This window comes from Saimiri boliviensis, chromosome 14 (assembly GCF_048565385.1).
Source record: "Saimiri boliviensis isolate mSaiBol1 chromosome 14, mSaiBol1.pri, whole genome shotgun sequence".
NCBI classification, from domain to species: domain Eukaryota; kingdom Metazoa; phylum Chordata; class Mammalia; order Primates; family Cebidae; genus Saimiri; species Saimiri boliviensis.
This window is the reverse complement of record NC_133462.1, coordinates 8,874,633-8,897,676: the sequence shown is the minus strand read 5'-3', so window position 1 is coordinate 8,897,676 and position 23,044 is coordinate 8,874,633. Positions and strand designations below refer to the sequence as shown.

The following is a 23,044-nucleotide window of genomic DNA, read 5'->3' as shown; positions in this document are numbered from 1 at the left end:
AAAAAGATGAGAAGGGAGCGGACAAGGACTTGGGAGGAGAGGGGGCATCCCAGCCAGGATATGCACTCATTGACTCCTGCTTTCCCAGTGAGGGCACCCCAGATTCCCTGCACAAAACCCCCAAGAAGAAAAGCATCAAGTCATCCATAGGCCGCCTCTTTGGCAAGAAAGAGAAGGGACGGATGGGGCCCCCGGGCCGGGACAGCTCTTCTCTGGGTGAGTGCCCCACTCCTTTGTTCCTGCCTCTCTTCCTCCCTCCCTTTCTTTCTTCTTTGAATATTCATTTGACATTTATTCATGTCTTCATTCATTTAGCGATTCATTTAGAATTTGGAAGGAACACAGCTTGCTAAGGTAGAGGAGGAGGAGGAAACGGGCACTCTGGGGCTGCTTGGGTGACTGGGTGGGCAAATGAACTTACTTCATCTACCTATTTTTGTTGTTGTTTTTTCTGTTTCTGTTTTTCTTCTTCTTCTTTTTTTTTTTTTTTTTGAGACCAAGTTTCGCCCTGTTGCCCAGGCTGGAGTGCAGTGGCAGAATCTTGGCTCACTGGAATCACCACCTCCTGGGGTCAAGCGATTCTCCCGCCTCAGCATCTTGAGCTGGGACTACAGGCGCCCAGTACCACACCTGGCTGATTTTTTGTTTCACCATTGTGGCTAGGCTGGTCTTGAACTTCTGACCTGAGGTGATCCACCCACCTTGGCCTCCCAAAGTGCTGGGATTACCAAGTCATTTCCCTTTTTTTTTTTTTTTTTTGAGACAGCATCTCACTCTGTCACCCAGGTTGGAGTTCAGTGGTGCAATCTCAGCTCACTGCAACCTCTGCCTCCCAGGTTCAAGCAAGTCTTCTGCCTCAGCCTCCTGAGTAACTGGGACTACAGGCATGCGTCACCATACAAAAATTAGCCCAGCTAATTTTTGTATTTTTAGTAGAGACGAGGTTTCACCTAATTGGCCAGGCTGGTCTCGAACTCCTGACCTTGTGATCTGCCTGCCTCGGCCTCCCAAAGTGCTGGGATTACAGGTGGATTTCCTGACCTCATGATCTGCCCACCTTGGCCTCCCAAAGAGATTACAGGCGTGAGCCACTTCGCCCAGCCTTGTTTATCTTTTTTTTTTTTTTTTTTTTTTTGAGACAGAGTTTTGCTCTTGTTCCCAGGCTGGAGTGCAATGGTGTGTTCTCGGCTCACCGCAACTTCCACCTCCTGGGTTCCAGTGATTTTCCTGCCTCAGCCTCGCGTGTAGCTGGGATTACAGGCATGTGCCCCATGCCTGGTTACTTTTGTATTTTTAGTAGAGACGGGGTTTTCTCTATGTTGGTCAGGCTGGTCTCGAACTTCTGACGTCAGGTGATCCACCTGCCTCAGCCTCCCAAAGTACTGGGATTACAGGCATGAGCCACCACAGCTGGCTATTTACCTATTTTTTAAATAGAGGAATAGGGTGGGGCATCTTCAAGGCAGGGCACCGTCCTATGGTGTCCTGGAGCCTGCTTGCACTGGCTCAGGAGATCCGCTATTTCAGGAACTGGCTGATAACACACTGGGAGCTTGAAATTTGCCATGGTGGGATTATCTACACCATGGAAATTGGCAAATGCTACAAATCAGGGCTACCCAAGGAGCCACTTGTTAGGCATTTACCAGCACACACTGCCACCTCACCAAGGCCAGCCCAGTGCATCCAGCCGGATTTTGGGGATGTCTCCAATTCATGGGCACTTCTGTCTGGCTGTATCGCTTCCTTGATGTGGCCTCACTCCCTACTCCCTCAGGACCTCTGCCTTTCTGGCATTTTCCTCATCACCTCGAGCATGAAAGATTTTACCTCCCCATTGAGATTTTTCCAAATTTTTACCCCTCCCTGCCTCCAGCTGGAACACCCTCAGATGAGACACTGGCCACTGACCCTCTGGGACTAGCCAAGCTGACAGGCCCAGGAGACAAGGACCGAAGGAACAAGAGGAAGTGAGTGTGTGTGTGAGTGTGTGTGTGTGTGTGCACGCGGGGGTGGTTGTAGTGAACAGAAATGAGAATTCAATGCTGGAAGTGGGTATCCGTGATTCTGAACTTGCTCGCCTGGAAATCTAGGAACTCCTGGAGTTTTTCTTTATTTTCTCTCTTAAAAAATTTTTCATCATGATCATTATTGTTATTATTTTGAGACAGAGTCTCACTCTGTCGCCCAGGTTGGAGTGCAGTGGTGCATTCTCAGCTCACTGCAACCTCTGTTTCCTGGGTTCAAGCAGTTCTCCTGCCTCGGCCTCTCAAATAGCTGGGACTGCAGGTGCGTATCACTATGTCCAGCTAATTTTTGTATTTTTAGTAGAGATGGGGTTTCACCATGTTGTCCAGGCTGGTCTGGTTCTCTTGAACTCGTTATCCGCCCACCTTGGCTTCCTAAAGTGCTGGGATTACAGACGGATTACACTCCGTCCTGCTGTTTTCCTTCTTTCATTTTTTCTCTTTTGATAGGGGTTGATGGGGAGAGGAATTAGAGATTCACATGTATTTTTGACCTTCTGCTATGTTTTTGTTGTTGTTGTTGTTGTTGTTTTAATAGACGTGATTTCACCATGTTGGTCAGGCTGGTCTTGAACTCCTGACCTCAGGTGATCCGCCCGCCTTGGCCTCCAAAGTGCTTGGATTACAGGTGTGAGCCACTACGCCCGGCCTTTTTCTTCTTTTCTTTTCTTTTTTTTTTTCTTTTTATAGGACCTTCTGCTATGTTTTATACATTCATAAAACGTGCGTGCCTGCGTGCGTGCGTGCGTGTGTGTGTGGTGGTGGTGATGGGGGCCATCCACAGGGCAGAGCTGTCTCCACCCCTGACAGCTTCTATCCCGGCCCCTTCACCCCCACAGGCATGAGCTTCTGGAGGAAGCCTGCCGCCAGGGCCTGCCTTTTGCTGCCTGGGACGGGCCCACCGTGGTGTCCTGGCTGGAGGTACTGGGGCCCAGAAATGCCCTGACTGTTGGTCCTCAACCCCTCGGACGGCCCCAGTGGTAGGGGCTGCCTGGTCCTCCTGGCACCACCCTGCTTCTAGCCTAGAGGTGGGGTGGCCATGGGCTGGGCAGGTGAGGACCCGGGAGGGCTGAGCTTCCTGTTCATCTAAACAGCTTCTTTCTCCTTCCCCGTCCCCCCCTGCCGTCCTGGCCTTGCCCACCCGGGTCATGGTCTCCTGTCGTTCTCTCTACTCTCTCTTTCTGGATTCTGTCTCTATTTTTCGGCATCTCTGACCATGCTTTTGTCATTCCCCATATTTCTCCTCTTGTCTCCGACGGCCTTGCTGACGTCCGTCTCCCCCTTCCTGTCTCTCCCCACCCTCTTTCTTCCCCCCCCCGCCCATTTGTCTCCCTCGGACTCTGCCTTACCTTGTCCACGTGTCTTCCTCGTCCTGTTTTTGCTCCCTGTGCATTTTCCCGTGCATCTGTTTCGCCTCCCCTTGCCTGTCCCCACCTGCCTGTCCCCCATCTCTCTGGTTTTCTCCTCCTCTGTCCCTCTGTCCCTCTGCTGCAGCTGTGGGTAGGCATGCCTGCCTGGTATGTGGCCGCCTGCCGGGCCAATGTCAAGAGCGGTGCCATCATGGCCAACCTGTCAGACACAGAGATCCAGCGTGAGATCGGCATCAGCAACCCGCTGCACCGACTCAAGCTACGCCTCGCCATCCAGGAGATGGTCTCGCTCACCTCGCCCTCGGCCCCCGCCTCCTCCCGCACCGTGAGTGTCCGGCGGCCAATCCCAGCCTTCGCTTCCTCAGGGCCCCGCCTCTTTTCCTCAGTCTAGCCAATCCTGGGCCTGCTCACTCCAGCTTTGTCCCACGACCCTGCTTCCCATTGGTTCTCGGCCCCCTCAGGCTCCCGTTTGCTCCCAACTCCGCCCTGTGGTCCACCTGGCCTCTTCCCTGACTCTCCCTCTCCTCGGCATTTGCTGTCCCACTCAAATGTCACCACCTCCAAGAAGCCTCCCTTAAGTCATCAGCTAAACTAGTTTCCTTCATCATTTTAGCACATCAACACCTTCTAATTTTCTCCATAGCATTTATTGCCTTCTAATTATTTTATCTTTTTCGTTCCAACTTTTTGTTAGGAGAAATTTCAAACATACAGAAAATCATGTGTACCCAGTTCAGCAATTCTCAACCCTTTGCTGTACTTACTCTGTTGTGTATGTTTGGTGGGGGAAGTGGAAAGTACGGGTTGAGTATCCCTTAGCTGAAATACGTGGGACAAGAAGTGTTTAGAGTTTGTGATTTTAAAGTTTTTCTGGAATATTTGCATATAAATGAAATATCTTGGGGTTGGAAGCCAAGTCTAAACATGAAATTCATTTATGTTTCATATGCATTTCATACACATGCCTAAAGGGAATTTTATTATACAATGTTTTAAATAACTTTGTGCATGAAACAAAGTTTTGACTGCATTTTGATTGTGACCAGTTGGGGGATTTTCCTCTTGTGGCCTCATGTCAGCGCTTAAGAAGTTTAGGGGCAAGTGCCAGGGCTCACACCTGTAATTCCAGCCTTTTGGGAGGCCGTGGGTGGCTGATCTCTTGAGCCCAGGAACTCAAGAACAGCCGGACCACATGTCGAAACCCCGTCTCTACTAAATGTAGGGCTGAGGGCCCCACGGGGTCGTGGGGTGAGCCTTATGCTCTGCTGAGGCGCAGGATCCAAGAAATAAAGAGACAGGACACAGAAGTACAAAGAAAACGCAGCTGGGCTCGGGGCCACGCCACCTATGAGTGGAGTCAGGTGAGGCCCCGAATATCCAGAAGCACGAGTATTTATTGTGCATAGGTTAGAGGGCAGGGCAGTGAATGAAATCATCTTTAAGGATTGTGATAGGGTTCGTGAGCAATAAAACATGGGGTCCACCCCTATTAGGTCACCTAGGCCAGGAGGTGGACAGTACACAGCAAGAGGTCCGTTCCCATGAAGGCAAGGGCCGTGTGCAGTAAGGGGTCCACCCCCATTAGGTCACCAAGGCTTGAAGGTGGGCCGTGCACAGCGAAGAGGATGCAGTGTGCGATACTTCTATCTATGGGAAACTACTTCTAAGAAGATGTATAGGAGGATGCTTTAAGTCACGTAGAAGTGACAGAGCTGTCAAGGTTACTGCCACCTGCTGGCAGCTTCCAATGGCTTCTATGGGAAGATGCTTTTCAAGCAGCACAGTAGCAAGAGCTGATAAAGTTCACAGTCACCAAGGTGGATTGCCCGTCTGAGGGCAGCCTTCCCCAGAACTGGAGCAAGGTCCTACAACTCCTTTATCAGGAGGAGCGGCTCTCGCCCCAAGCCTGCCATACAGCGGGTATCTTTACGATACTGAACGCTGCCGCCTGGGCCATGGATTCTTGTCCTGGTAAAACTGTTTTTCCCTTAAATCATGCTCTGCACTGTGTCTGCTCTAGGCATTCCTCTGATTATAAGCTGCTTGTTCCTTAATTCATGCACTGTACTGTGTCCACTCTAGGCATTCCTCCGATTATGAACTAAGAAAGAGTTATAGGTATATATGTAGGGAAATATTCTTTTTTTTTCTTTTTTCTTTTCTTTTTAAAAGATGGGGTTTCACCATGATGGCCAGGCTGGTCTTGAACTCCTGACCTCAGGTGATCCACCCACCTTGGCCTCCCAAAGTGCTAGGATTACAGGCGTGAGCCACTGCACCAGGCTGGGAAATATTCTTTAGGCACTCATACTATCAACTATTATATGATCATATATAGAGGATTATATAAAGGGATTCTTCAAGCCCTATTTCTATAAACTAATATATGATTATGTAAAGGATTATATAAAAGGAAATAGCTGAGTAGTAACACTATAAAGTGAGATATTCTTCAAGCCTTAACTGTGCCAGGGTTCTGCTTAGCTCTCATTCCTGGGTGCCAACACTAAAAATACAAAAATTAGGGCAGGTGTGGTGGCTCGTGCCTGTAATCCCAGCATTTCTGGAGGCCAAGGCAGGCAGATCATGAGGTCAGGAGATCGAGACCATCCTGGCTAACACAGTGAAACCCCCGTCTCTACTATAAATACAAAAATTAGCTGGGTGTAATGGCACACGCCTGCAGTCTTAGCTACTCCAGAGGCTGAGGCAGAAGAATCAGGTGAACCCAGGAGGCGGAGGTTGCAGTGAGCAAAGATAAAGCCACTGCACTCTAGCCTGAGTGACAAAGCAAGATTCCGTCTCAAACAAACAAAAAACAACAAACCCCCCCCCCCCAAATTAGTTGGGCATGGTGGCTCACACCTGCAGTCCCAGCTACTAGGGAGGCTGAGATGGGAGGATCTTTTGAGCCCAGGAGGTCAAGGCTGCAGTGAGCTGTGATTGTCCCACTATACTCCAGCCTAGATGACAGAGAAAATCTGCATCCAAAAAAAAAAAAAAAGTTTAGAATTTTGGAGCATTTTGAATTTTACATTTTCAGGTTGGGGATTCTCACAGACCTATGCTTGAATGTAATTTGAGGATATCATAACAGTTTAGCCCCCAAAATTACTTTAGTGGGTCTTTTTCTTCCTCATAAACACCACATTCTTTATTAAACGTAAGGGCATTTGCATTGTTAATTTTTTTTTTTTTTTTTTTTTTTTTTTTTTTTTTTTTTTGAGGCAGAGTCTCACTCTGTCACCCAGGCTGGAGTGCGGTGGTGTGATCTTGGCTCACTGCAACCTCTGCCTCCTGGGTTCAAGTGATTCTCTTGCCTTGGTCTCCTGAGTAGGTCTCCTGAGATTCTCATGCCACCATGCCTGGCAATTTTTTTTTTTTTTTAATTTGAAACAGAGTTTTGCTCTTGTCGCCCAGGCTGGAGTACAGTGGTGCAATGTCAGCTCACTGCAACTTTCACCTCCCGGGTTCAAGTGCTTCTCCTGCCTCGCCTCCTGAGCAGCTGTGATGAAAGGCATGCACCACCATGCCCGGCTAATTTTGTATTTTTAGTAGAGATGGGGTTTCTCCATGTTGGTCAGACTGGTCTCAAACTCCTGACCTCAAGTGATCCGCCTGCCTTGGCCTCCCAAAGTACAGGGATTACATGTAGAAGCCACCGCACCTGGCCTAATTTTTGTATTTTTAGTAGAGATGGGGTTTCACCGTGCTGGCCAGGCTGGTCTTGAACTCCTGACCTCATGTGATCTACCTGCCTCCACCTCCCAAAGTGCTAGGGTTACAGGTGTAAACCGCCATGCTCAGCCTAATTTTTGTATTTTTAGTAGAGACAGGGTTTCACCCCGTTGGCCAGGCTGGTCTCAAACTCCAAAAGTAATGTGCCCGCCTCAGCGTCCCAAAGTGCTGGGGCTACAGGTGTGAGCCATTGTGCCCAGCCACGGTTGTTAATTTCATCTACTATTCAGTCTGTATTCAAATTTCCCCAACATACTTACAATATATTGATTGTTTCTGCCCGACTGTGATGAAAGGGTCTGTTGTGCCCCTTGCCATATCCCACACCTTACTAACAGTGACTGGTGACTGTGCCTGACACTCACCAGGAGATACGTAAATGTTTTTATCCTTGCATGGATATCTAACTCGTGGGGTTGTTGGGAGCAGTAGCTCAAAAAATGTGAAACCTCCCCACCCCTGAAACGTTTGCCCCATGACTGTGTAGGTGTCTGCCCCGACTTCTTTTTTTTTTTTTTTTTGAAAGTAACAGTTACTATTTACAGGACCTAGCATCAATCTCCAAAGTCCCGGTATTTTTTTTTTTTTTTTTTTTTTGAGACGGAGTTTCGCTCTTGTTACCCAGGCTGGAGTGCAATGGCGCGATCTCGGCTCACCGCAACCTCCGCCTCCTGGGTTTAAGCAATTCTCCTGCCTCAGCCTCCCTAGTAGCTGGGACTACAGGCGTGCGCCACCATGCCCAGCTAATTTTTGTATTTTTAGTAGAGACGGGGTTTCACCATGTTGACCAGGATGGTCTCGATCTCTTGACCTCGTGATCCACCCGCCTCGGCCTCCCAAAGTGCTGGGATTACAGGCGTGAGCCACCACGCCGACTTTTTCTTCTTCTTCTTCTTCTTCTTCTTCTTTTGAGACAGTTTCGCTCTTGTTACCCAGGCTGGAGTGCAATGACACTATCTCGGCTCACCGCAACCTCCGCCTCCTGGGTTCAATTCTCTTGCCTTAGTCTCCTGAGTAGCTGGGACTACAGGCACGCGCCACCATGCCCAGCTAATTTTTGTATTTTTAGTAGAGACGGGGTTTCACCATGTCGGCCAGATCATCTCGATCTCTTGACCTCGTGATCCACCCGCCTTGGCCTCCCAAAGTGCTGGGATTAGAGGCATGAGCCACCCTGCGCGGCCTTGCCCCTGACTTCTGAATCTTCACTCTGTACCTCCGTGTGAGTTCAGCGAGGTGACATCATTTGCACAGGGCCACACAGCAAAATGCACAGCAAGGTCCCAATTCTGACCTGAATTTATTCAACTCCAAAGTCACATTGCCTGGTACATGGCAGGTGCCGTATAAGGATCACTCATTTTCTCTGTTACGGTTTGTCCCAGAAAGCAGGAGGGACATGAACGAATGGCCTAGAGCATAGGAGCCCACCCTCCTTCCTTTACCCATGCGAAGCCCTCTCCCACCATCCATTAACACTCTCTGCCCCTCAGTCCACAGGAAACGTGTGGATGACACACGAGGAGATGGAGTCCCTTACAGCCACGACCAAGCCCGTGAGTGACCCCTGCCGGCCGCCTTGGGGGTGGCACTAACCCTCTTCGGGGGTGGGGGCGGGGACAGAGTCTGTGGCCATCCCTAAGTGTGCTCCCTGAGTCCTCCTCTGCCTGCCCCTTAACTCACCCTTCTCTCTTCCTACTAACGGGTCAGGAGACCAAGGAGATCAGCTGGGAGCAGGTAGGGGGCGCGGGGCGGGGCGTGAGCGCATGAACAGGCTGTGCACGATGCATGGTTGCCCCTCCTCCGAGCCCTGCCCCGTTCTCACCAAAACATGCCATCATCCCCATGGGGGGGCGCCGTGCTGAGCTCTGGACTGTTCCACTATGGCTTGGTGGAGGGAAGGGTAGAAGGGATGCGATGTGGAAGCCCAGACTGTTGCATAGTCAGCCTAATGCATGAACCATTGCATAATCGTGGGTTGCGGGGGCTCTAAGGCGCTTCAGTTCTGTAGGTCAGGAGAGAGGAGCAGCCCGTGTCCCTGTGTGGAGGGGGAGGGGGCTACAATGGACTGCTCAGTGTACCAGAGCCAAGGAGGAAGCATTGGTTGTGGTGGTGGTGAGGTAGCCAGGCTGAATGAGAAGTGGGAGAGGAGCAGCTACACTTTGTTCTCAAGCGACAAGAGGTGGCCGGGCGCGGTGGCTCACGCCTGTAGTCTCAGCACTTTGGGAGGCTGAGGCGGGCGGATCACCTGAGGTTGGGAATTCGAGACTAGCCTGGCCAACATGGCAAAACCCCGTGACTACTAAAAATACAAAAAATTAGCTGGGCACGGTGGCCAGTGCCTGTAACCCCAGTTACTTGGGAGGCAGAGATTGCAGTGAGCCGAGATTGAGCCATTGCACTCCAGCCTGGGTGACACAGTGAGACTCCGTCTAAAGGGTGTGGGAGGGAACCAAGAGGCATGAACGCCCTGCCCACGGAGGAATTATAGTGGGTTGGCCCGTGATCATGGATCACATATTTCCAGCCAGGGAGAAGCATGGATTTTGTGCTGATGCTGAAAGGGGTGGCGGGTTTGGGACTCATCTGGAATGTTGTCCTGGGCCAGATATAGCATTAGACTAGTATTGCAAAGGTGATGGCTCTTTCTTAGTGGGAGAGCTGCCCTGAAAGAATCCATTGCCCTGACTTGCGGGTGTAGCAACGTTGGACTGCAGTGAGACAGAATTAAAGCAGTGCTTCCCAAAATTTAATGTATAGTGGGGTGGCACGCACCTGTAGTCCCAGCTACTTGGAGGACTGAGGCAGGAGGATTGCTTGAGCCCAGAAAACTGAGGTCAACCTGGGCAACATAGCAAGACCCTGTCTCTAAAAAATAAAGAAATACGGTCAGGTGCAGTGGCTGATGCCTGCAGTCCCAGCACATTGGGAGGCTGAGGCGGCTAGCTCCATTGAGGTCAGGAGTTCGAGACCATCCTGGCCAACATGGTGCAAACCTGTCTCTACTAAAAAATACAAAATCTCAGCTACTTGAACTCAGGACGGGGAGTGTGCAGTGAGACGAGATCGTGCCACTGTACTCCAGCCTGTGTGACAGCGAGATTCTTTCTTAACAATAAATAAATAAATATAATGTATATTTCAAGTCACCTGAGGGTCTTGTGAAAATGCAGATACCGACTTCAGTAGGTGTGGAATAAGCTCTGAGATTCTGCAGTTCCACCAAGTCCACAGGTGATGGTGACGCTGCAGGTCTCAGGACCACTGTTTGAGTAGCCAAGAGTATATGCTGTCACGAAGATCTAGGAGACAACTCTGCATCAGTCCGTTATCCTGAGCAGAGATGGGTCATTATCCTGCTATTGGGTGGGCAAAAAACCTTGGACAGGGGGGCTGGACTGTACCCCTGTCATGCACCTTGGAAGGGGCCAGAGGGCCTGACTCCTCCCTCACCTGCCCATGGCCCCAGATCCTGGCATATGGCGACATGAACCACGAGTGGGTGGGGAACGACTGGCTGCCCAGCCTGGGGCTGCCCCAATACCGCAGCTACTTCATGGAGTCGCTGGTGGATGCCCGAATGTTAGATCACCTTAACAAGAAGGAGCTCCGGGGCCAACTCAAGATGGTGGACAGCTTCCACAGGTGGGGGCTGCCTGGTCAATGGGGATAGTCCAAAGGGAAGCCCCGCCCCAGAGATTCCTAGGCTTATCTTGGCCCTTTTAGCCTGGGTTCTCAGGATATCCTGACTCTGTGTCCCTTTCACCAACGCGATGGTCCACAGGAAAAGTTCATTCAGATCCTGAGACGGCTTGGCTAGTTAACCCCGTACCCCTTTCCAGGCTGGCCAATAGGAATTGCCTGCTGAAAATGCCTCACCTCCAGAGGGGGTCAACAGTCAATAAAACTGATCAGCTCTCTACCCTTTCCAAGAAGAGCATAGTCAGTGGGGAGGGACCCGTAGGATCAGCAGCCAGGGGGATTGGAAGGCTCATCCGTGACTCCCCTTCCCCTGCTGCTCAGGGTGAGTCTACATTATGGGATTATGTGCCTGAAACGGCTCAACTACGACCGGAAGGACCTGGAGCGGAGGCGGGAAGAGAGTCAGACCCAGATCCGAGGTGAGTGGAGTGTAAGGGTCCCTCTGGGAGCCAGGTGGAGGTTGTGGAGCTGGATGGGGAGGAGACGTGGGGCGGGGGGTGGGGGGAGGCCGGAGAAGAAGATTGGCACGTGGAACCAGTGTAGGGGGCGTGACCCGAAGAGAGGAAATGGAGGTGGAGGTATGGGCTAAACTGGACTCTCCAGGCCACGGGACGGACATGGCTGAGCGTCCCTTCCATCCCCAGACGTAATGGTGTGGTCCAATGAGCGGGTCATGGGTTGGGTGTCCGGGCTGGGCCTGAAGGAATTCGCCACGAACCTCACGGAGAGCGGGGTACACGGGGCACTGCTCGCCCTGGACGAGACCTTCGACTACTCCGACCTGGCCTTGCTCCTGCAGATCCCCACGCAGAATGCACAGGTGAGCTGCCGCTCGGCCCGGAGCATGCTGGGCGTCCCCAGCTCGCAGACTGCACGCTCCAACCGCCCCCTCCACCTCCCCTTTCCAGGCCCGGCAGCTCCTGGAGAAGGAATTCAGCAACCTTATCTCCTTAGGCACAGACCGACGGCTGGACGAGGTGGGCGCTCTGCTCCCAGCGGCGAGCTGAGGGGGCGGGGCCTGACTTAACAAGGCCCAGTTGGAGGCGGGGCCAGGAGAGGGGCGGGGTTAAGGGAGAGGTGAGACCCTGAGAAGGGTGGAGTCAAAGGAAGGGGCGGAGTCAGACGAGGCCCGAGTTCCTCACCGGCTGCCCGGCTCCTATACCTAGGACAGCGCCAAGTCCTTCAGCCGCTCCCCATCCTGGCGAAAGATGTTCCGGGAGAAGGACCTTCGAGGCGTAACTCCCGACTCAGCTGAGATGTTGCCCCCCAACTTTCGTTCGGCTGCAGCAGGAGCCCTGGGCTCTCCAGGTCTCCCTCTTCGCAAGCTGCAGCCAGAAGGTGGGGGCTCCCAAATGCGACAGCCCCTCCTCCCTTCCCTAGGGTGGGATATGGACCACCTCAGTAGTCTGGGTTCTGGAATGGCCTAGTCCTTTCTCCCCTACCCCTGAGGAATGGACTGCTCCAACGTTCCGGCCTCCCCACTCAGGATGGAATGGATGAATCCCACTCTCCCTTCCCAGGGCGGAGCGTGAACTCGCCCAAAGCGAGTTTGAGTCCTTGGCTGCAGGGAAGGGAGGGAAACCCACGTGGAGCCCGGCGAACGTTTTGACGTCGGGAGGGGAAGTCCAAAGGGAGGACTCCTGGAGAGGAACAGGGAGGGGGGTGCTCCAGGCTGAACCGCTGCTCGCTCTCCCTCCAGGTCAGACTTCTGGGAGTTCCCGGGCAGACGGCGTTTCGGTCCGGACCTATTCCTGCTAGTGCAGGCCTCCAGGTGAGGACCGCGCTGGGCGACCTTGGGGGTGCGGGGCGGCACGGTGGGTCTTCACTGCTCCACGCGCTGCCCGGCGTCATGCAGGTGACCTCACTCGGACGGAAGGATCTTCCCGAGGCTGGGCTGTTCCCTCTCCTGCCCAGTGTGGCCTCGCCGGGGAGAGCGGGCGGGGGAGCTCGCGCCGAGGACTGGACCATCTGTACAGCCCAGCGGGAGTTGCGCGCGCCCGCCTCGCACACGGCCGGGGCCTGGACCAAACCACATGAACTGTACTGAGAGGGGGAAGAAGCGGGCAGGAAGCAATCCCGCCCCAAACGTCCGCCTTCCTTTTCTCTACTTTGTAATTTATTGATCAGTTTCTGTTGGGAGACGGGTGTCCTTACCCGCGGGAAGTGGGCGAGACTTCCCTCCCGGGCCGCATGCGGGGAGAGGCTGCCCCCTCCCCTTTTCCTGCCCAGTCGCGGGGCCCAAGTCTTCCTTCTTCGTCCGAAAGGAGGGGAGGGGGGACTCGCTGCTACAAGCCTCGCCCCCTGTGCCACTCAGCCCCGCCCCGCCGCGTCCGGTCGCCGGTCCCCCGGGTCATCTGCGGGCGGGGTCCCCTCTCCCTCCCCCGTGTCTCGTGTCCCCGGGGCCTCACCGCCCCCAGTGCTGTGGCCATGTCCGTGCCCCGGGGGTAGGGGGCGCTGAAGTGCTCTCCCCCTTCCCCTCTGGCTCCGGGGTTTGCATGGGAGAATCCTCTTTCCACGATGCCGCTGGGCGACATGGCGTGGGGGCAGGGGGATGGTGGGGGAGCCCTCGCCCCCGACTCTTGGTCGGCCTCCCCGCCCCAGGCGTCACTCAGTGATCACGGGTAAAGAGAACTGTTTCAAAAAGCTCCCTTGTTGACTGATTTTTTGGGGGGCGGGGGGGTTCAACCAAGAACTTCGAGGAGCCAGGATTCCAGGCCCCTCATCCCTCAAGTCTGGGTCCAGGTCCCTAGACCCTACCCGCATTCCCTGATGCCCTCAGATTCTCACACCCCACGTCTGACAATGGAGTTTCGGGGAGCACGTTTACTCAGAGAAATAAATATGGCTCGTGGAAAGGGCTTGGAAAGCAGAAGGAGGTACACCTGCGTCGCAGCCGCGCAGCTGGGTCAGGGTTCCGGTGTTTCCAGCATGTCCGCCAGGGCTCTGGAGAGGAGGACGCCAGAAGTTAGACAGTTGGTGTCCAAAGCTCACCCCAGGACGCTTAGAGATCATCAACCTGCCCATTCCACGGACGGGGAAATGGAGTCCCAGAGCCATCCATTAACTCATAGCGAGACAAGCACTTCTCTAAACTGGGCTTTTACACTCCCCCCAGCCCATACACTTACTGATACAGGGAGGAGGAGAAATAGTCGACGTAGCTTCCTGTGGGAGAGCAGAGAAGAGAGGCTTGTGGAGTACTGCACGAGCAAAATTAGGGGGGCACTCAGTATGGCGTGCGAGATTATTGCTAGCTCCACGGGCTTTTCCCTAATTCCTTCTTCAAACTGAATCATCTTCTACCGGACTGCTTTGGGGGCACGCCCCTTTTTCGTTCTCAGTGATTCCGTTATCCAGTGACCCCGCCCCTTCGATTCCTACTTGAGTTGGCCTTGCCCATTAGGTTGTAGGCCCGCCCCTCAACCCTCCACTGATTTCTGTCCCTTGGTTTCAGCAACTCCACCTGGGTTCCTTGGGCCAAGTCCCGACCCACGTGCTCACAGCCTTGGCCACGCCTCCCTACTTGGCCCCGCCCACAACCCTTCCGGGCCAGTCCCTCAGGTTTGGCTCCGCCCCCACCAGGATTCCCCACACTGGGCCTGGCCCCCGCCTCGGGTTTTTCCAGGGCCCCTCCCATGCTCACCCGGAGTGCAGACCGTTTCGCAGACCAGCGGGCAGAGATAACAGAACTGACAGTGCTGGGGGGCGGGGGACAGGGAGAGAGACAAGTGAGCGTGCGGCGTGGCCGGGGCGGAGCTAGGACGGGGCCGGGACCAGAGCCGGACAGAGGAGAGGTCTAGGTTAAGGTTGGAATCAGGATTGCTTGTGGAGTCGGGGTTGCATCAGGGGTAAGGGGTTGGGTCAGAGACCAGGATTTAGGGCTGGGGTCCTCAGAGCGTCCCGGTGCATTGTGAAGCCCAGTGGAGCCTTGAGTGTGAGGTGAGGTCTCACCTGGCACTGGTCGCAGTGCTCACCCATGCTGTCCTCATCACAGTGACAGCTCTCGCATTCCGTGCAACGCTGCGGACCAGGGGAGCCTGGTTAGACGGAAAGTCTAACCCCACTTGGGACATACCCGCCCCTGGTACACTCTTGTACCCTGGACGTTTCCCCAGACTCTAACCTCTGCAACCTCCGCCTCCCAGGGTTCAAGCGATTCTCCCACCTCAGCCTTCCGAGCAACTGGGATTACAGGCGCACACGACCACGCCTGGCTAATTTTTGTATTTTTAGTAGAGACAGAGACGGGGTTTCACTGTGTTGGCCAGGATGATCTCAATCTCTGACCTTGTGATCCACCCACCTCGGCCTCCCAAAATGCTGGGATTACAGGCGTGAGCCACCGCCCCCAGCTGACCCTACACTCTTTACCTCCAACACTGAGCTCCGTATCTGCCCCGGAAACCAGCCTCTCTCTCCTCTCCAGCCCCTGGTTTTCTATCTCAAGGTGACCCCATCTCCCCCAGTCAGGGTGGGCTGGACTTCAGATACTCTCTCTCTCCCTATTCTCCCCCTGGCCTTTCAGCTCCTGTGCCGTCCCTCTTGCCCTCTGACTCTCTTTGCCACAGACCCCTGTCTCTGTCCCCACATCCTCAGATGCAGCTTGCGTCTTGTCCTTTCCTTCCCGGACCATTGCTCCAGCCTCTTCCCCAGCCTCTAGCCTCCGGTCTGTCCTCACCTCACGTCCCTGCAGGAGTATCTCCTTCCACTCAGAACTGACCCTGGCCCGCTCTTGCTCTGAGGCCTCCCATGGCACTACCCCAGGGCCCTGGGACAGATTCTGGGGACACCTTGGTGGGTGGATCTGGGCTGGGGACATACATTGCAGAAGGAGCAGTAGCCACACAGGGACCCTGGCTGGTAGTTCCCGTACTCCTGAGCATCCTGTGGACCTGCGGGGACAGGAGGGCAGCAGTGACCCAGGCTGACTCGGTTCCTCCCCACCCACACCGGGCTGGGCCATTTACCTGTGTCCTGCCCGCTTTCCTCCTCACTGGAGGCACCTCCAGCCTCCTCTCTCCCCTCCAGTGGGTTGGGGATGATGGTGAAGGGGAGCTCATCTTCCTCCAGCCCCTCCTCCTTCTCTTCTTCCTCCTCCCTGTGGTCTCGGCTTTGTGGGGCCCCAACCTCAGCCCTCTCTTCCCTCCTCTCCTCCCCTTCCTCCTCCTCCTCGTCCTCCTCTTCTTCCTCCGCCTGGTTCAGGTGGAGGCCATGACCTTCCTCCTCATCGTCCTCATCTTCCTGATCCTGGCTGCGATGGTGGGTGCCTTTCTCTTCCTGCTCTGAGCTTTCATCATCTTCCTCATGGGAGCTGGGGTCCTCTTTCTCCTTTTCCACCTCAGAATCATCCTCCCTATGGTTTCTATCCTTAACCGCTATGTGTCCTGGGGGGGGGTGGCTCATCTCTTCAATGGACTCTGCTTGACCGTGGCCAGTTTCTTCATCTTGGTGGCTTTGCTTGTGGCTGGGGGCCTGGTGGCCAAGCTCAGCAGAGATGTCCTCATCTTCCCTGGGGACCCTGTGGTGGTGACGGTGAGGGACTTCTGTTTTATACTCCTCTAGGGTGTCCTCCTCACCATGCTTGTGGCCTGCAGGTCGGTGGCTTGCAGCATGGTGGCTGAACTGGACTGCGATCTCCTCTTCTTCCTCCTCCTCATCTGCAAGGCCATGGTGGACATGGGGGCCCTGGCGCCAATGTTCAAGGAACACATCCTCATCTTCTTCCTCATCTCTGTGGCCTACATGCTCGTGGTCAGGGACGTGATGATGGTGGTGTTCACCTGACACAGCCTCGTTCTCTTCCTTTCTGTGGCCTCGGGGCCTGTGGGCCTGGTGTCCATGCTCAGCGGAGACGTCATCATCATCATCATCATCATCATCATCAACATCATCATCTTCTTTGTGGCCTCGGTGCCTGTGGCTGGCGCCATGATGGTGGTGTCTCTCTGAGATATTCTCATCCTCTTCACTCCCGTGGCCTTGGTGCCTGTGGGCCTGGTGTCTATACTCAGTGAAGACGTCATCATCATCATCATCATCATCATCATCATCATCATCGTCATTCTCATCTTCTTCGTGGCCTCGGTGCCTGTGGCTGGCGCCATGATGGTGGTGTCCCTCTGAGATATTCTCATCCTCTTCACTCCCGTGGCCTGGGTGCCTGTGGGCCTGGTGTTTATATTCAGTAGAGACATCATCATCATCGTCATTGTCGTCATCTTCGTGGCCTTGGTGCCTGTGGCTATGGTGGTGGCATCCATCTGAGACATCCTCATCTTCTTCAGTCTCATGGCTTCGGTGCCTGTGGGCCTGGTGCCTATACTCAGTGGAGACCTCCTCCTCCTCTTCCTCCTCCTCTTCCTCCTCCTCTTCTTCTTCATCATCTTCAACATCGTGGCCTCGGTGTCCATGCCTGAGGATATGATGGCGAGGCTCATGGGACACGGCTTCGTCCTCATCCTCGTCTTGGTGGCTGTGGCGCCTGTGGCCGGGGGTGTGATGCCTGTGCTCCGCTGAGTCTTCCGTGTCTTCACTCTCATGGCCTCTGTGCCCATGGGCCTGCCCACCATGCTCTGCGAAGACCTCCTCACCTGAGACATCCTTGTCTCTGACCTCGTGGTCTTGGGACCTGTGGTCTGTGGCGTGGCCGTATTCCTTGGAGACATCCTCATCCTCCTCTTCACCGTCTGGATGACCCCAGAAGTGATGCCCCTTCTCCATGGAGACATCCTCGTTCTCGTCTGGATGGTCTCTAGGGCTGTGGAGGGGGTGGCCAAGCTCTGCCGATGACTCCTGGGAGGGCCCAGCGGCTCCAGCATTGTTGTTCCGGTTGCTGAAGCCCAGCCCGGCCCCTCTTAGCTGCTGGGTCACGGCCGGGGGGAGGAGCAGGCTGGCCACTGCAGCCCAGAGGACAGAAGTGTGCAGCCATGGCCTACGGTGGCCCATGGGGACGGACGGGCAGCAGAGCTTCTCCTATAGCAGCGGCTCCAGCTGCCTCTGCGGCTCCGTGGATGAATATTGGGGTCTGTTGCTTTGGGGTCTGTCTCTTTTTTTCTCTGTGTCTCTGCTTAGTCCTCTCAGTCTCTGTCCACCTTCCTCTGGTCCTTGCTGCCTAGCTCTGGACACCCCTCTGAGGCTGACTCAGGGCCCCCTGACCCCCCTCCAGGGCCCTCCCTCCCCACTCCCCAGCCAATAGGGCCTTTCCCCTCCCCTCTCTCCAGCTAAATTTACTCTCAGCCCTGAGTTATTCTGGGTCAGTCCCCCGCCTGCCCGCCTCCTACTCCTCCTCCTCCCAGCTGGGGAGGGGGCCTGCGGAGGGGTCTCTCCCTGGCCAGGAGATGGAGATCAAGGGGCTTGACTCTGGCCTGCCAGCAAGCTCATGCTCAGCAGCTGCAAAGACAAAGGCTAGACTTTTAGCAGGTCAAGTTCAGGGACCCTGGGGTACCTGGGGGAGGCAGAGGGGAGAGACCCCAGCGATGGAAGGACTGGGGGTTGGATTGCGGGGAGTTTCCAGCCAGAATGACAAGTGTTGGTGAGAAAGTGATGTCAATTTCAAGGCCCTGGAATTGGGAGAAGGAACATGGCCCTCAACACAGGCACCCATGACCTCCTGTCCCTGGAACTCAGATCTGGGGGCAGGGACTGGGCCCGGCCAGGGCTATAAATATAGCTGGGAGGGCTGGGGGGGACTCAGGTTACGGAGGCCACAGCTGTCCCCATCATAGAGGGCTGGCAGGAGACACGTGGCTTTGCCCGTCTCTCTGTCAGTATCTCCCCTCCTCACCTGTCGTGACTGCCCCACTCAGGGTCTCCTTTCCTGTTCATGGGTCCTCCTCTCTCTTCCATTCTATCACCTGCTCTCTCATGGTCCCTGTCCCCCTCCATGGGACTGCCTCTCCCTCTCACTCTGGGCTCTGTCCCCCTCTCATCTGAGTGTCTGTCCTTCACCCAAGTCTGTGTCCCCCTCTCTCCTCTCAATCTCTGTCTTCTCCTTTCTGAGTTCTTGCCCTTCGCCCCACTCTGGTTTTTCACTACCCTCTGCCCCTTGTCTCAGTCAAGGTGGCTCCTCTGCCATCGCTGGCATCCACCTCTCTGGGTCCAAGTCCCCCTCTCCCTTCATCTCTGTCCCCACCTCTGAGTCTCTGTCCCCGCCTTGTTGAGTCTCCATCCCCCTCTCTCTGGGTCTCTGTCCCTCTGTCTCTGGGTCTCTGTCCTCCTCTCTCTCTGGGTCTCTGTCCCCCCACCCCGGGTCTCTGTCCCTCTTTCTCTCTGGGTCTCTGTCCCCCTCTCTCTGGGTCTCTGTCCCTCTCTCTCTCTGGGTCTCTGTCCCTCTCTTTCTCTCTGGGTCTCTGTCCCTCTCTCTCTCTCTGGGTCTCTGTTCCCCCACCCCGGGTCTCTGTCCCTCTTTCTCTCTGGGTCCCTGTCCCCCTTTCTCTCTCTGGGTCCCTGTCCCCCTTTCTCTCTCTGGGTCCCTGTCCCCCTCTCTCTCTGGGTTTCTGTCCCCTTCTCTCTCTGGTCTCTGTCCCCCTCTCTCCCTGGGTCTCTGTCCCCCTCTCTCTCTGTGTGTCCACCTCTGGGTCCTTGCTGCCCCACCCTCTGACCCCTGCCCCTAATCTCTGTCTCACTCTCTTTGGGTTAAAGTATCCCCTCCCTGTCTGGCATCCCCCTTTCTGATCTCTGTTCCCTCTGCGCCACCGGCCCCCCCACTCCTTCTGTCCCCCTCTTGCACTGTCCCTCGGAGTCTCCCCTATGTGTCCCTCGCCCCCCACAGCCCCCCGGCCCGGGCCTCTGCGTCCCCGGGGTCGCGGTCCCTCGGTCCCTTTATCGCGGCCTCGGGCCCGCCCTCTCTCCGCCTCCCGCTTTGGCGTCTCCAAGACTCCCCGCCCCTCAGACCTCGCCCCGCCCAGGCTGGGCTGGAAAGTGGCGGATCCGGTTTGTCCTGGGCGGGTCTGGAAGCGGAGCCGGCGGAGGGAGCGCTGGGGCCCGGGGCTACCGGAGGTTGCGGACCACGGCAGCATGGTGGTGCCGGAGAAGGAGCAGGTGAGCCCCGGACCGGGGTCTGCGGGAGCGCGGAGCTGGGGGCCTTACCCCTAGGTTCTCAGTGAGGAGGGCGCTGGACACCCGATTCCTGGGTCAGACGCTGGAGGGGGATGGGAGGGTCGGGGTTCCAGGGTCCCGGGCGTGGGGGTCGAGACTCCTGAGTCTGGAGCAGGAGGGCGCTGGGGGCCCGGACTCCTGTGTCCGTGGGGAGCGCACGGGGTGGGTGGCTCTGTGTCCCATAGGGCAGAACGGGGGGCCCCCCACCCCACTTCCACCCCGACACTTGTTCCTGTGCCCAGAGCTGGATCCCCAAGATCTTCAGGAAGAAGACCTGCACGACGTTCATAGTCGACTCCGCAGATCCGGGGTGAGGAGTTCTCCCCGGGACTGACCCCGGAGGGTCCGCAGCCCACTGACCCCGCCCACAGGCCACGCCCACCACGGGGCCACGCCCCTGTCACACCCCTTTCCCCATTCTCGGACTCGGGGACCTTCCCAAGGGCGTTCCCTGCCGGCGCTCTCCATCTAGGAAGGTTTGGCTCTGTGTAGACACCCCCCCACACACTGCCCATTTGCCATTCTCCCGCCCGGGGTCCCTGTAGACGCTCCAGAGCTCGGTTCTGTTTCTTTCCACCCCAGTGTCTCTTCTGTGTGTCTCTGTCTCTTCGTGTCATTTTTGGTGTCTCTTGTCTTTCCCTTTTGGGTATGTCTGTTTCGTTCATTAGTTTATTCATTCATTCATTCATCCATCCATGCAAGAAACCCTCACTCAGCGCTCCCAAGGGAGGAGGTCCCTTTAGTCTGATTCAACGGCCCTGCCAGGGTTCAAATTTCCCTTAGGACACGTGCCATGTGGCTTTGGGCAAATCATTTCACCTCTCTGGGTCCTGTTTCTCATCTGAGCTTAAAAAGAGGCTTGACCTCCTGGGGTTCTTATGAGAATTAAACAAGTTAATGCTTGTGATATTCCTGGAACAGTGCCCAGCGCAGAACATGGGAAATCTCTGCAGTTCCCGCTGGGAGGTGACAATTATTACTGCCTCCTGACCTGGCCCTGTGCTGGCCCGGCCCAGAGGCAAGCCCTGTGCTGGGTGGCCAGGGAAGCCACTTGACCTAGATAGGGTGTGTGCATCCTCTAGGAGCTCCTGGCCTTCAGTGATGGCCTCTGAACCGGATTCAGGCTTTCTAGTTTTTTACATTTTTTTTTTAAGACATTCTGGCTCTGTCGCCCAGGCTGGAGTGCCATGTCACGGTCTCGGCTCACCGCAACATCCACCTCCTGGGTTCAAGCAATTCTTGTGCCTCAGCCTCCCAAGTAGCTGGGATTACAGGTGCCCACCGCCACGCCCAGATTATGTATTTATTTATTGAGATGGAGTTTTGCTCTTGTTGCCCAGGTTGGAGTGCAATGGCATGATCTCGGCTCACTGCAACCTTGCCTCGAAGGTTCAAGCGATTCTTCAGCCTCAGCCTCCCTAGTAGCTGGGATTACAGGCATGCGTCACCACGTCTGGCTGATTTTCTATTTTTTAGTAGAGATAGTGCTTCTCCAGCCAGAGTTTGCCGGGTATCAGAGGTCATCCTGAGGGGCTGGGACTTTGTCCTCGGGAGCTGGGGCGTCACCGCAGGGGTGGGGTTGGCTCTGCATGTGGAGAAGCCTTCCAGGGCTGGGAGAGGATGAACAGGAGGCTGGATAGAGGGTCCGAGCAGGAGGTGAAGTGGCCTGAGCCAGCTCAGAGCTTTTGGGACACAGACAGGAGGGGACGGGGCGAAGACTCAGGGGACAGGAAGATAGAGCTTGGGGACTGATACAAGGGAGAGAGGCGCACCCATCGATGGATGGCTCCCGGAGGATGTGTGGTCTGCTGACTGGGACACGGCGGGGCTGTTCCTGAGATGGAGAACTCGGGAGCATAAGCAGGCCTGGGAAATTGTCGCTGAGTGTAGCCTGGGACTCTGTGCGCATGAGTGGCCCTGGGGGACCCGGGGGCATGTGGAGACTGAGACTTGGGAAAGGTCTGGACTGATGTCCAGGATCTGAGAGGTCCGAGTTGTAGATGGTAATTGAAACTGAGAGTAGATGAGATGTCACGCGGGAAAAAAACGTGTCAAGTCAGGGGAGTTGCAAGCTGGCGATTCTATGGCCAGTTTGTGTGTATGTGTGTTTCGAAGAGCATTTAGGCCAGGCGCAGTGGCTCATGCTTATAATCCCAGCACTTTGGGAGGCCAAGGCAGGCATATCATGAGGTCAGGAGTTCGAGACCACCCTGGCCAATATGCTAAAACCCCATTTCTAGTAAAAAATACAAAAAATTAGCCGGGCATGGTGGCAGATGCCTGTAATCCCAGCTACTCAGGAGGCTGAGGCAGGAGAATCTCTTGAACCTGGGAGGTGGAGGTTGCAGCGAGCTGAGATTGTGCCACTGCACTCCAGCCTGGGTGACAGAGTGAGACTCTCTCTTAAAAAAAAAAAAAAGCACTTAAAAATATCTGCTTTCTGTCTCTCTTTTTTTTTTGAGACAGGGTCTCGCTCTGTTATCCAGGCTGGAGTGGCACGATCATAGTTCACTGTGGCCTTGACCTGCTGGACTCAAGCAGTCCTTCTACATGAGCATCCCCAGTAGCTGGAACCACTGCCATGACTTGCTAATTTTTAAATTTTTTGTAGAAAATACTCGGGTGTATTTTTTTTTTTTTTTTTTTTTTTTTTTTTTTTTTTAGTCTTCCTGTGTTGCCCAGAAGATATCGAACTGATATTGAACTCCTGGGCTCAAGCGATCCTCCCACCTCATCCCACCAAAGTGCTGGAATTACAGGCGTGAGCCACCACACCTGGCTACTTCTTTTTTTTTCTTTTTCTTTTTTTTTTTTTTGAGACGGAGTCTTGCTCTGTCATCCAGGCTGGAGTGCAGTGGCACAATCTCAGCTCACTGCAACCTCTGCCTCCCAGGTTCAAGCAATTCTCCTGCCTCAGCCTCCTGAGTAGCTGGGATTACAGGCGCCCGACACCACACCAGGCTGATTTATGTATTTTTAGTAGAGATGGGGTTTCAGTGTTGCCCAGGCTGGTCCCGAACTCCTGACCTCAAGTGATCTGCTCGCTTCAGCCTCCCAAAGTGCTGGGATTAAAGGCGTGAGCCGCCACGCCTGGCCCTGGCTACTTCTTTC

At 54.9% G+C, this 23,044-nt stretch overlaps 3 protein-coding genes across 8 annotated transcripts in view; 2 read left to right on the top strand and 1 right to left on the bottom strand.

Moving 5' to 3' along the window:
* Positions 1 to 13,480, top strand: part of PPFIA3 (PTPRF interacting protein alpha 3) — a 34,055-nt gene extending 20,575 nt beyond the window's left edge. For 2 of the 3 annotated variants that reach the window (XM_010351052.3, XM_003940340.4), the window contains exons 18-30: positions 89 to 216; positions 1,877 to 1,970; positions 2,867 to 2,948; positions 3,522 to 3,722; positions 8,629 to 8,691; positions 8,846 to 8,872; positions 10,605 to 10,780; positions 11,159 to 11,256; positions 11,482 to 11,657; positions 11,746 to 11,814; positions 12,004 to 12,175; positions 12,537 to 12,608; positions 12,693 to 13,480. In XM_010351052.3, coding sequence (XP_010349354.1) covers positions 89 to 216; positions 1,877 to 1,970; positions 2,867 to 2,948; positions 3,522 to 3,722; positions 8,629 to 8,691; positions 8,846 to 8,872; positions 10,605 to 10,780; positions 11,159 to 11,256; positions 11,482 to 11,657; positions 11,746 to 11,814; positions 12,004 to 12,175; positions 12,537 to 12,595 — 1,345 coding nt within the window. In that variant the 3' untranslated portion in view covers positions 12,596 to 12,608; positions 12,693 to 13,480. The remainder of the gene's footprint in view (positions 1 to 88; positions 217 to 1,876; positions 1,971 to 2,866; positions 2,949 to 3,521; positions 3,723 to 8,628; positions 8,692 to 8,845; positions 8,873 to 10,604; positions 10,781 to 11,158; positions 11,257 to 11,481; positions 11,658 to 11,745; positions 11,815 to 12,003; positions 12,176 to 12,536; positions 12,609 to 12,692) is intronic. The other variant, XM_010351053.3, reaches the window with a different exon arrangement.
* Positions 13,481 to 13,642: 162 nt separating this feature from the next.
* HRC (histidine rich calcium binding protein) lies at positions 13,643 to 18,009 on the bottom strand. Of its 2 annotated transcripts, none has more exons than XM_074386088.1 (6): positions 15,805 to 18,009; positions 15,659 to 15,729; positions 14,789 to 14,857; positions 14,481 to 14,535; positions 13,966 to 14,037; positions 13,643 to 13,780 (listed from the first exon to the last, which is right to left on the bottom strand). In XM_074386088.1, exons 1-6 carry the CDS (start codon positions 17,780 to 17,782, stop codon positions 13,665 to 13,667), a joined length of 2,361 nt encoding a protein of 786 aa, XP_074242189.1. In that variant the 5' UTR covers positions 17,783 to 18,009; the 3' UTR covers positions 13,643 to 13,664. The 2 variants fall into 2 exon arrangements, with proteins under 2 accessions (XP_074242189.1, XP_039322234.2); XM_039466300.2 differs by having other exon boundaries at positions 13,966 to 14,002; positions 15,805 to 18,008.
* Positions 18,010 to 18,034: 25 nt separating this feature from the next.
* Positions 18,035 to 23,044, top strand: part of TRPM4 (transient receptor potential cation channel subfamily M member 4) — a 48,587-nt gene continuing 43,577 nt past the window's right edge. Inside the window, exons 1-2 of one of the 3 annotated variants that reach the window (XR_012513796.1) lie at positions 18,035 to 19,876; positions 20,176 to 20,243. Coding sequence is in view for 1 of the 3 variants with exons in the window: in XM_003940341.4 (XP_003940390.3) it covers positions 19,586 to 19,876; positions 20,176 to 20,243 (359 nt within the window). In the remaining 2 variants the exon portion in view is untranslated. The remainder of the gene's footprint in view (positions 19,877 to 20,175; positions 20,244 to 23,044) is intronic. The other 2 variants (XM_003940341.4, XM_074386086.1) reach the window with 2 other exon arrangements.